Here is a 10329-nt window from a genome sequence, read left to right as displayed (position 1 = left end):
CGAAGGCGCGGGATCAAAATAAAAAACTATCGATGTTTGAAATTCAAACTCTACTGTTGCAAGGGAGAAGGGCTGGTCTTAACCAGAAAGTATTTTAAATCCATTTAAAATGTCATGTGTGTTGCAACAGAGTTGCATCAAGTGGTCCATTAGGAATTCAAGCGGCATCACATCAGGAAGCCGTCGAGATGTCGACTCCATCCGCCGACGCCGCACCAATGACGGCGCTAGAGATGCAGCGACGCCGACTCATGCTTGAGCGTGAGAAGATGCGCTCTCGAAGCAAGACCACCAAACTGGCTACCGACACAATCTCAAAGTCGAACGACCCCAAGGTACAACACGACACCAACAACGACCGGCGTAGCCTGTCCCGCGAGTCCATCTCCCCGCCAAGTCCGCTAGATCCCCGATGTAGCTCATCCTCTAGTACTAACGTCCGCGGTGTTGTCGTCAATACATCCTCGTTTCCAACGTCCCGGCCGGACATGTGCCCAAGCGATAGAAAGGCGCGAGGGTCTATCGACAAGCCCAAGATGTCTGCATGGAACAAGGTCAAGTCCATCGACGTCAAGCGCGAGTTGGCTGAAAACGTCGTCGTGCGTGTGATGGACAACGACCCCGACGACCACCAGACAGGGACATCCTCCTCCTACTCGTCGACTGCCGCCATCGACGCTCCCTTCTCGATCTCGATTCAGCTGCGGGATACCTCTTGGCGAATCACGCGCAGTATCAGCGACTACATCCTGCTTTGTCCTTTGGTACATGATCATCTCCATCATCGCATCTTGATGTGATTCTGTGCTTTGTAGGTTCCAGGCCTCGCCCCGCTCGACGCCGTCACATCCGACATGTCCCGTACCGCCGTCCGCGCTGTATTCCAGCATGCGCTGCATGTCGCCTCGCGCCTATGCGACGCATGGGCCATCGACGCATTCGCCGCGTTCTTCGACAACCATTTCGGCATGCTGGCGCTGCTGCTGCACGCCAAGCACCTGTCCGACCGCGTCGTCGCGTTGGAATCAGCGCATGAAGCCACCAAAGGTCACCTCAAGGCGTGCCAGGACACGGTGGGCGCCCAGCAGGTACTGCTCAACTCCCTCGCCCCCTCGACACCCCCCTCCCTCCGATCCGCGCCGCCGCCATCGTCGTCCGGATCGTTGTGGGAGTCGGCTTCGTCCCCGTGGTCTAGTGCGTCCTCGTCGTGCGTGCCGTCGACGTCGTGTCGGCACTTGGCCACGCAAACGCCCATGTGGGTCCCGTCCAACAGCCTCCCGACCGCCGCCGACGTCCGCGCCCATCGCGTCCTCGCGCAACTGGCCCCGTCGCCCGCCGCCGTCACCCATCGCCAGCGCATCTTCCATTCCATCGCATCCATCATCAAAACGTCGTTGCGGGTGCTGGCGCCGCACGCCCAAGTGATGCTCATATCCGGATCGGCGGCGCACATCTTCTTGCCCGACTCACCGCTGCGGGTAGGTGTGTTCTTTCCTACCCACTCGTCAGGCGACACGTTGCTGCAGTGGCACATGAAGGTGAACGAGGCTCTGTGTCATGCCAGCAACGCCGTGTGCAACGCCGCCATCAGCAACGACTCCAAGAACGCATTGCTAATCCAACACGTGGAGCTCAGCAACGCCGCCACCGACGGCACCGGCCCCCACGTCACATGCAACGTCGGCCACGTCACTGTCGACATGTGCGCCAACCCTCTCCGCGACCTCCGCGGCGCCCACTTTATGGCCAGCATCGACGCCTTGATCGGGCGCGACCACCTCTTCAAGAGAAGCGTCCTGCTCGTGTACGGCTGGCTGCGCTACGAATGTCCGTCTTCGTCCTCCTCGTCCTCCCCCTCGTCGCCTTCGTCGTCGTCATCTCCGTCGCCGTCGTCGGCCGGTCCGACCATCGGCGCCGCCGCGCCCGTGTCTTTGTATGCCATCGCCACTCTCGTGCTGTATGTGTTCAACTTGTACCATGACTCGATCCACTTGCCGTTGCAGGCGGCCGCACACTTCTTTGGCCTCTTCGCCGCATTTCCGTGGGACGGCTTCTGCGTCGCGATCGAAGGCCCGCGTGACCTCCGCAGCGTCACGTCCCCGCCGCAGCGACCGCGCGACGGCGCCGCGCCGCTGTGGATGCCACCCCACTTGCTGCGTCGGCACCGATCCGGACGACTTGATGACCCGCCGCCGCCATCAACGGGTTCGGAAGAGTCCCGTTTGAGTGTAGACGACGACGACGAAGAAGAAGTGGCAAGGATGCTCCATTTCCCAGTACGTTTCCCTGTCTTGGATGGCCATATGATGGAGAGAGGATTCATAGCATTGCTGTGCACTGTAGATCAAACATATCAACATCATGGACCCCATCGATGCCAGCGTGAACCTCGGCCACGCCTTGTCAGCCAAGCAGTACGTCAATAGTATCTTATAGATACTCCGTACTATTCTTCTGCCATTTGGTCGTACACATGGATCGATCTATCTTTTTATACTGACGTTTGTATGTCAAGCCTATTGCTTTGTGGGGATTGGAATCACACTAATTAGAACTCACACTAATTATTCCCTGGTATCCTGTAACCTGATTGGGTAATTCGTTTTACTGCCCGATGATTCTCGTGTCGATTTCTTGTGTCGTCGATTCATTCTCCATTAGAAATATTAATATTTCTAATGGAGAATGAATGAATATTTATGTAGTATTATAAATATACTATTGGATTTAAAGTCTTTAGTAAATGAAATTCATTTTCTTTGCATTAACTATCCTGGGGATAGTAATATATAAATCCATCTCATACATGTGTATGACTGTAGGGCGACGCAGTTCCGCCAAGCGCTGGACCTTGGCGCGACCAAATTGCATGGGGTTGTGTCGGCCATGAAGAAGGAGATGACGTCAGCAGTCTCAACTTCACTCGGCTCCACGTCCAGGTACAGACGACTCTAGTGTATATAGAACCAACCTGTATGTATATAGAACCAACCTGTATTACTATTACCATGTACTTCTAGTATGGTATAATGTACTACTAGTGTTTCGCTCCTGGATGGGTGCTTTCGACACATTGCCCAGCGGTTTCAGACCGGATATCGCCCCGACACGGCGGTGGTCCCGCCCTTGGACGTGCCGGACGATGGCGCGTTGTCTGGCGACCTCCTCCAAAGCCTGAGCGTCCTCACGGCCCCGACGCCCTCACATCCGCCTCCGTCGTCCGTCGGCACCGCACCCCCGGGTCTGTCGCGCCCGACGCCCCTCTCCACGTCGTCCGTCGCCCCGCCATGTCCGACCTCGGGGAATGCCCTCGCAGTGTGCTTGGAATCTCTTCGGTACTACATCCAATGTTTGTATATATGAGGTACGGTGCTTGGTTATGACGAGTGTATAGGCATGACGTGCTCGTGTGTGATTTCGTCGTGACGGGGCGCGTGACGGCGCCGGCGGTGTACTCGATGGCGATGGAAGTGCTGGAAGACCGCGGGGCGCTTCCCATCGGCGAGATTGGCAAGTGTCTGCAGGAAACAGCGACGGCGGCGACGGCGCTCTCGGCCGTGCTCAAGGACCAGTTTGGCGGACTGAAAAAGTTCCTCGAGCAGTACCCCGCCGTGTTCCTTGTCAGTTCTGATCACCCGTTCAACCCCAAAGTGTATTTGCATCGGTACGGAGGTGTCGTCGTTAAAGCCAGCAGCAGGGAACATGGACTCACGAGATCATGTGCCTGTGTCTCGTGGTAGGATGCTCACCGAAAGCAGTGCTGCCCAAGTGCTGGACGGCACCCTTGTCGAGGCATGCCGGAAAAAGGTACGAGTTCGATCTACATCCACGAGAAACTCACAAGGGGTGTGCAGAAACCCAAGCCCACACGACGAAGCAAGAAGGCAGACAGGGACGACGACGGCGACGCGCCGCGGTCCATCTCGCTCGCGCTGCTGCCGTCCCAGCATGGAGTGGCGGGTCCGCCGCCGCCGCCAGGGATCGGCTTCCCATTGCCGCTGCCGCCGCGAAGTTTGTCCTTCGAGTCGTCGCTCAAGAAGTCGGCAGCCGCGTTTGTTCCCAACCTCAACCTGGCATCGTCGTATACTGAGAATGCGTATCGTTGATTTCATTGGTGCAGAGTGAATTTAATGTAATTAATCAACCAATCCAATCGCAGTGTTCAGTTGACTTGGATATAGTATGGTGGCCCCTTCGCACGCGGTTGATTGGACAGAACAAACACTGTAGACAACGGATCATATAGAGTTTGAATTGAACATGGTCAAGAAGCGCGTATTGTCGCCGGCGCCGCTGTTGGACACGGCCCTCTTGACGGCGTTCGTGGAAGAGAATGGGTTGAAGCTCGTGCATGCGCAAAAGATCTGGAAGCACATCTCCACGCAGGTCCAGGCGCAGTCCACCGCGGACATCTCGGTCCGCGACATCCCGCACTTGCCGTCGCATGCGTACCCGTTGCTCGAAGCCAAGTTTGCCGCGTTCACGACCACCGTCGCGGAGCAACACACGTCCAGCGACGGCACGGTGAAGCTTCTCATCACTCTCCAGGACGGCCACAACATCGAGGCGGTGATCATGAAGCATTCGGGCCGCAACACGTTGTGCGTGTCGTCGCAGGTAGGGTGCCAGATGGGCTGCACGTTTTGCGCTACCGGTACCATGGGCATCATCGCCGACCTGTGCGCCGGGGAGATCCTCGAGCAGCTGGCGCATGCGTTCCGCGTCGCGCCAATCCGGAACGTGGTGTTTATGGGTATGGGCGAACCCCTCAACAACTACGACGCCGTGCTCGCGGCCATCCGCGCCATGACCGACGTCTTCGGCCTCGCGCCCAAGTACATTACGCTGTCCACGGTGGGGGTGATCCACCGCATCCGGCAGCTCAAGGAGGACGCGCCGCTCGTCCGCCTCGCGCTGTCGCTGCACGCGCCGACGCAGGACCTCCGCGTACAGATTGTACCCACCGCCAAAGCCTACCCCCTCGACAAACTCATGCTGGCCATCGACGACCACTTGAAAGATCGAGACAACCGGATGGTCATGATGGAGTACATCATGCTCAAACACGTGAACGTGGCCATTGCGACGGCACACGACCTGGGCAAGTTGCTCGCGGGCAAGTCGGTGGTACGTGCGTTGATTAGCCATTCGTCCAACAGAGTGTGTGTGTGTGGCTCACGTTTGAGTGCATGTAGCACATCAATCTGATTCCGTACAACGCGACGGACGTGGACGCCGAGTTTCAGTCGCCGACTCGCGACGAGATTGTGGCCTTCAAGGACGTGCTGCGGACCGACTACAACCTCAAGGTCACGGTAGGTCTTGAATGTTTCTGCTGTAAATTGATTGGGAGGGTGTTTGTTGCTCACGTCGTTGTGGTACAACGCTAGATTCGGGAGAACCACGGCATGGACATCGACGGCGCGTGCGGCCAGCTGGCCGTCAAGAAGTTGGAGGCCGGACTACCCAAGTCCCCCTTCGTTCCAGAGCAACGTGATATTGAGGACCTTGGCCAGCGCAAGAAAACCTCGTCGAAAACGACCAAAAAGCAACCGCCAGGCAAGGGTGACGACGCTTCGTCATCGTCGTCAATGACGACACTTTTGCTCGCGACGGTGCTGCCCATCGTTGCCATCGTCGTCACCGCGACCCTGGTGTGGCGCCGACTCAAACCCTAACTACAATCTCAAAAGTCAAACTACAATCTCAAAAGTCTAACTACCTACTAGTAACTACTAGTACAATCTCAAAAGCCTAACTACAATCTCAAAAGTCAAACTACAATCTCAAAACCCTAAGTACAATCTCAAAAGTCAAACTACCTACTAGTAACTACTAGTACAATCTCAAAAGCCTAACTACCTAACTACAATCTCAAAAGCCTGCAGTAACTAAACCTTACAATCTCAAAAGCCTACCTACAATGTACCCCTCCCCTCCTACAGTTGTAGCAAACACCACCACCGTCCACATATAGATATACAGTATACATATATATATTATATATATATATACTTAAAAGTCTATATCACCACCACCCTCCACATCTATACAGTATATATATACCGACAAAATGCCTTTTGCTTTTTCATTGTTTTTTACTACATATCCAAAGTCCTCGTAATGTATGCATGACGTTTTATGGCTTGGTTTCAGCGTGTTGGCACTTGGTGAATGCGTCGATGGCGGTGGTGATGGCGTGCTTCTCCTTGTTCAGGGCGTCCCACTTGGCGTCGTCGGCGTCGCGCACGGCTGCGGGCACTTTGGTCGTGTAGTCGTCCTTGCTGCGCTTCTTCTTGAGGGCGACCAACGACGGCAGCAGTTTCTGCAGCTTCTTGTCCAGCTTGGTGATTTCGTTTGCAAAGTCCACGAGACCACTCAGCAGCACGTGCAGCTGGAGCTTGTCGCTGAGCACGTGGATGGCACATCCGGCGGGGGGTGCCGTGCCGAGGAGGACTTTGGTCTCGCCGGCCTTGGACAAGGTGCAAAAGTCGTCCACTTGCGCTTCGATCGTTGCTTGGAGGACGGGGTCGTCGGTCGCGAGGAAGCATGCGGGACGGGCGCTGTTGGCGAGCCCGTACTCGGCGCGCAGGGAACGACCCGCGTGGATGATGTCCTTGACCAGGTCCATGCCGGCTTCGGCATCGGGGTTGGCCCACGCCGTGTGGTGGTGGGCTTCGGGGTACGCGGCGATCACGATGCTCGCTTCCGACCGGTGGCCCGGCAGGCGTTGCCACAGCTCTTCCGTCACGAACGGCATGATCGGGTGGAGGAGGCGCAGACCAAACTCCAAGCACAAGTAGAGCGTCTGCTGCGCCGTCTTTTTCGCTTCGGCGTCCGTACCCGCCATCACGGGCTTGACCAGTTCCAAGTAGACGTCGCACACGTCATAGAGCCAAAAGTTGTAGAGCGCCGTGGTCACTTCGCCAAACGAGTAGGCGGCGAGCGCCGTGTTGGCGGCGGCGATGGTCGCGTGCAGCCGGCTCAGGATGAAGCGGTCGCGCGCGTGGACGACGGGGTTGGAGAGGACCGAGGCGGCGACGCCGTCATGGAACCGCTGACCCGCGTCACCATCGTCCGCGTCGAGGTGGGACATGGCGAAGCGGGTCGCGTTCCACAGCTTGTTGCAAAAGTTGCGGTACCCCACGAGGCGCTGGATGTCGAGGTTGATGTCGCCCACCTGCTGCTGGTACGCGAGCAATCCAAAGCGGAGCGCGTCGGCGCCGCACTCTGGGATGCCGTTAGGAAAGTCGGCGGTCTGGCCCTTCTTGGCCTTCTCCACCTCCTTCTCGGGGAGGTTGCCGCTGTCGAGTTTGGCGAGTAGCGTGTCTAGGGTGCAGCCGGCGATCACTTCGAGCGGGTCCACCACGTTGCCGAGGGATTTGGACATCTTGCGGCCATACTTGTCGCGCACAATCGAGTGCAGGTACACGGTATGAAACGGCAGTTTGCCCGTGAGTTTTTGGCCCATGAATACCATGCGCACGACCCAGAAGAACAAGATATCGTAGCCGGTTTCGAGCAGATCGGTCGGGTAGAAGTCGTCGACTTCTTGGTTGTCGGGCCAGCCAAACACGGCGAAAGGAAACAGCCCAGCGCTGACCCACGTGTCGAGCACGTCTTCATCTTGCTTGAGCTCAATCTGAGACGGGTCCACGTGGAGCTTGGCGGCGGCCTTGAGCCGGGCGTCGTGCTCCGTGAGTCCGGCAAACCACCGGTCGTTGGTCGTCTCGGCGTTCGGGTCCACGAATGGCTCGCCGACAATCGTGGCGAAGTACGCGGGGATGCGGTGGCCCCACCACAGTTGGCGCGAGATGCACCAGTCGCGGATGTTTTCTAGCCACCGAAACCACGTCTTTTCATGGTGTTCCGGCAAGATCGTCAGCTCTTTCGAGCGCACGGCGGCCATCGCGTCCTGCGCCATCTGCTCGCAGTTGACAAACCACTGCGGCTTGACCAGAGGCTCGACAATCTTTTGGTGCGGCGCGTCTTTGCCCAGGCGCATCTTGTTGTCCACTTTGCCGTGTGGCTGGGCGTTGGGGGGCCGCGGGTTTTGGCGGGGCGGTCGTGCTTGGTCGCGTTTGAGGCGTGCGATTTCAGCGTGCCCTTTCGGTTTGATTTTTCGGTGGTTGTGGATCCGGGTGCTGTGCTGCGGGTCTTGGCGTTTGGGGGGTTCGTGATCTTTTTGGTCGTGTTGCGGCGTAATGTTGAGTGCTTGGTTTCTGACTGGCGTGTGGCCCCACTCGCTGTTGCCTGTTCTGGGTCTGCGCCGACGGTTTCCTGGGTGTTGGCTTCGTTTGCGGTGTGGTTGCGTGTCGGGCGGGTGGTTTTGTTGGCTGTCGTGTTGGGTGTGGTCGCGTATTGTCTGCTGTCTACGCCGTGCTTGAGCTTTTGTATGTGGCGGAGCCGTCTGTTCGTTTGTATGTGTGTGTGTTTGTGGATATATTGTCCTTCTGTGTGGTTGTTGTTGCGGCGGAGTGAGCGGTCTCTTTGTGTGGATGTATTTGCGTGGGTTTGCTGTTTGTTGGTGTCTTCTTCGTGCAGCCTGTGGCACGTGTTTGGGGTGTTCTTTGCCGTCGCCTTTAAATTGGCCCGGGCGGGCTGCTTGGGTACCGTTTCTAACGGTTGTCATGTGATTGGGTTGCTGTCGTGGGTCGTGTTGCGCGGGTTGTGCGCCTTTCGCTTTGCTTTTGCTGTTTTCGTGTGTGTTTTCTCTGTGTCTTGCATTGTCTAGAAGATCATCTTGTCAGTTTTTTGTTCGTCATGTTGGTGGGTTGCGTTATCGAGCTGTACTTTGTGTGTGACTTCTGTTGGTGTGATCTTCCCCGCGCTCCCGGACCTCTTTTCCCATCCAATTTGTTCTTTGGCTTTTGCGACCTCGTGTGACTTCCACATTTTTGGTACAGGGCGAGTTTTTCTTACTTTATTTCATTTCGCAGGTCCGGTGATATTGTGGCACGGTTCCTTTTTGGGTCCAACGGGCTCCCATTATGTGAATGTAGTGGCTCCCGAGTGGCGCCCGCGTGGCCGAGTGTTCGGGTACTCTTTGTGATTGTATTGGTTTGGGTGTTTGTGAGGCGCTGTTGGTGCGGTCATATTGGGCTTTTTCGAGGTGTCGGGTGTTGGGGGCGTTGAGGTGGTGGGTGTGTTGTTCCATGGCGTCGCGGTCCGTCGTTCGGGGGTGCACTTGGTTCTTGCGGGCGGGGTTGTTGCGTTTCTGGGGGGGTTTCGTGTGCTTGTTGCGGTTGATGTCGTGGGCTTGGATGTTTGCGATGGCGTTGTTGTGGTTGTGGGTGGCGTTGATGCTGGGGGTGGGGCGGTAGATGAGTTGTTCGTCGTGGTGCTTTTTGACTGGCTTGGTCTTGTGGTTGGTGGTTCGGTCGTGCATGGGGAGGTTCGCGCGTTGGTGGTCCGTGTTGCCTGTGGTGTTGCGGCGGTGGTGGTGGGTGGGCGGTTGGTAGTGGTTGTTCCGTTCCTTCTTGGGGTCCGCGCCTTGCTTGTTGTTGTGTTGGTTGCGCTTGTTGGTTTTATCCTTCAACCGGGGCTTGTCCTGGTGGGGCTGAAAGTCTGGCTGCGGCCATGGTAACGACGTGGGCCGCGGCTGGTGGGCGGTGCGCCCCCTTTGCATGCACCCTTGCCTGCGTTGGGGTACGTGGTTGGTGATTGTCCGGTTGCGGTGGGGTGGGCTGCCCCGACATGCGATGCCGTTGCGTCCGCTTTTGTTGGTGGGTTCCGTTCCGCGGGTGTCCGAGATTGCGAGCGCGCGTGGCGTTTGGGGGGGGGCTGACGGTTTCTTGGCGCTTGTCCTTGGTTTCGGTCTTTGTCTTGTCGTCGTCTGGCTTGGCGCACCCTTCCTTTTCCCGCCCTGGTTGCCTTGCTGCTTCCCGTGCCACTGGGTGGTATCCCGTCGCTATTGTTGCCGTTACTTGTTTTTTGTGGTCTTCGTGTTTGTTGTTCCTGTTCCCTTCTTTGCGTGCGTCGTCGTTCCGTGGGTTTTCTTTTTTGGTTTTGTTGTCTTTGGTGGTGGTTCGGTTTTTGTCGTTGTTCTTCTTTTCCTTGTTCTTGTTCTTCTTTGTCTTGTTTTGTGTTTTCTTGGTGGTCTTCGCTTTTCCTTCGCGGGCTGTGGGGGTTGTCTTCGTTGTCCTCGTCGTTGTCGTCGTTTTGGTTGTTGTGTTGGCGCTTGTCTTGGTCTCCGCGTTGGTGTGGGGGTGGATGTTTGGTCGGTGCATGGTGGTGCGCTGCGGGTGCGTCTTTCTGGTTGTCGTCCGGAGCGTCGTTCTTGTGTATTTGGGTGCCGCTGTTGTTGCTTCGGCTTGCCGTGTGTCTCGC

At 56.9% G+C, this 10329-nt stretch overlaps 3 protein-coding genes across 17 annotated transcripts; 2 read left to right on the top strand and 1 right to left on the bottom strand.

Moving 5' to 3' along the window:
- The first annotated feature begins 144 nt into the window (after positions 1-144).
- Positions 145-4161, top strand: H257_15334 (hypothetical protein). 15 transcript variants are annotated; one of them, XM_009843402.1, is made up of 8 exons: positions 145-764; positions 816-2276; positions 2344-2414; positions 2823-2939; positions 3042-3335; positions 3395-3664; positions 3741-3807; positions 3855-4161. In XM_009843402.1, the coding sequence occupies exons 1-8, from the start codon at positions 189-191 to the stop codon at positions 4104-4106; spliced, it is 3108 nt and encodes a 1035-aa protein (XP_009841704.1). In that variant the 5' UTR covers positions 145-188; the 3' UTR covers positions 4107-4161. The 15 variants fall into 15 exon arrangements, with proteins under 15 accessions (XP_009841704.1, XP_009841703.1, XP_009841706.1 ...); XM_009843401.1 differs by having other exon boundaries at positions 3741-4161; XM_009843404.1 differs by having other exon boundaries at positions 3395-3807.
- A 74-nt stretch (positions 4162-4235) lies between these two features.
- On the top strand, positions 4236-5883 carry H257_15333 (23S rRNA methyltransferase). Its single transcript, XM_009843400.1, has 3 exons — positions 4236-5127; positions 5196-5315; positions 5391-5883. Exons 1-3 carry the CDS (start codon positions 4261-4263, stop codon positions 5676-5678), a joined length of 1275 nt encoding a protein of 424 aa, XP_009841702.1. The 5' UTR covers positions 4236-4260; the 3' UTR covers positions 5679-5883.
- A 256-nt stretch (positions 5884-6139) lies between these two features.
- Positions 6140-10229, bottom strand: H257_15332 (hypothetical protein; the record flags this gene model as incomplete). The annotated part of the gene is made up of 3 exons (XM_009843399.1): positions 6140-8410; positions 8960-9638; positions 9697-10229. The coding sequence occupies 3 exons, from the start codon at positions 10227-10229 to the stop codon at positions 6140-6142; spliced, it is 3483 nt and encodes a 1160-aa protein (XP_009841701.1).
- Positions 10230-10329: the final 100 nt, after the last annotated feature.

The sequence above is a fragment of the Aphanomyces astaci genome (assembly GCF_000520075.1).
Source record: "Aphanomyces astaci strain APO3 unplaced genomic scaffold supercont1.69, whole genome shotgun sequence".
In the NCBI taxonomy this organism is placed as follows: domain Eukaryota; phylum Oomycota; class Saprolegniomycetes; order Saprolegniales; family Verrucalvaceae; genus Aphanomyces; species Aphanomyces astaci.
This window is presented reverse-complemented; position numbering and strand designations above follow the sequence as displayed.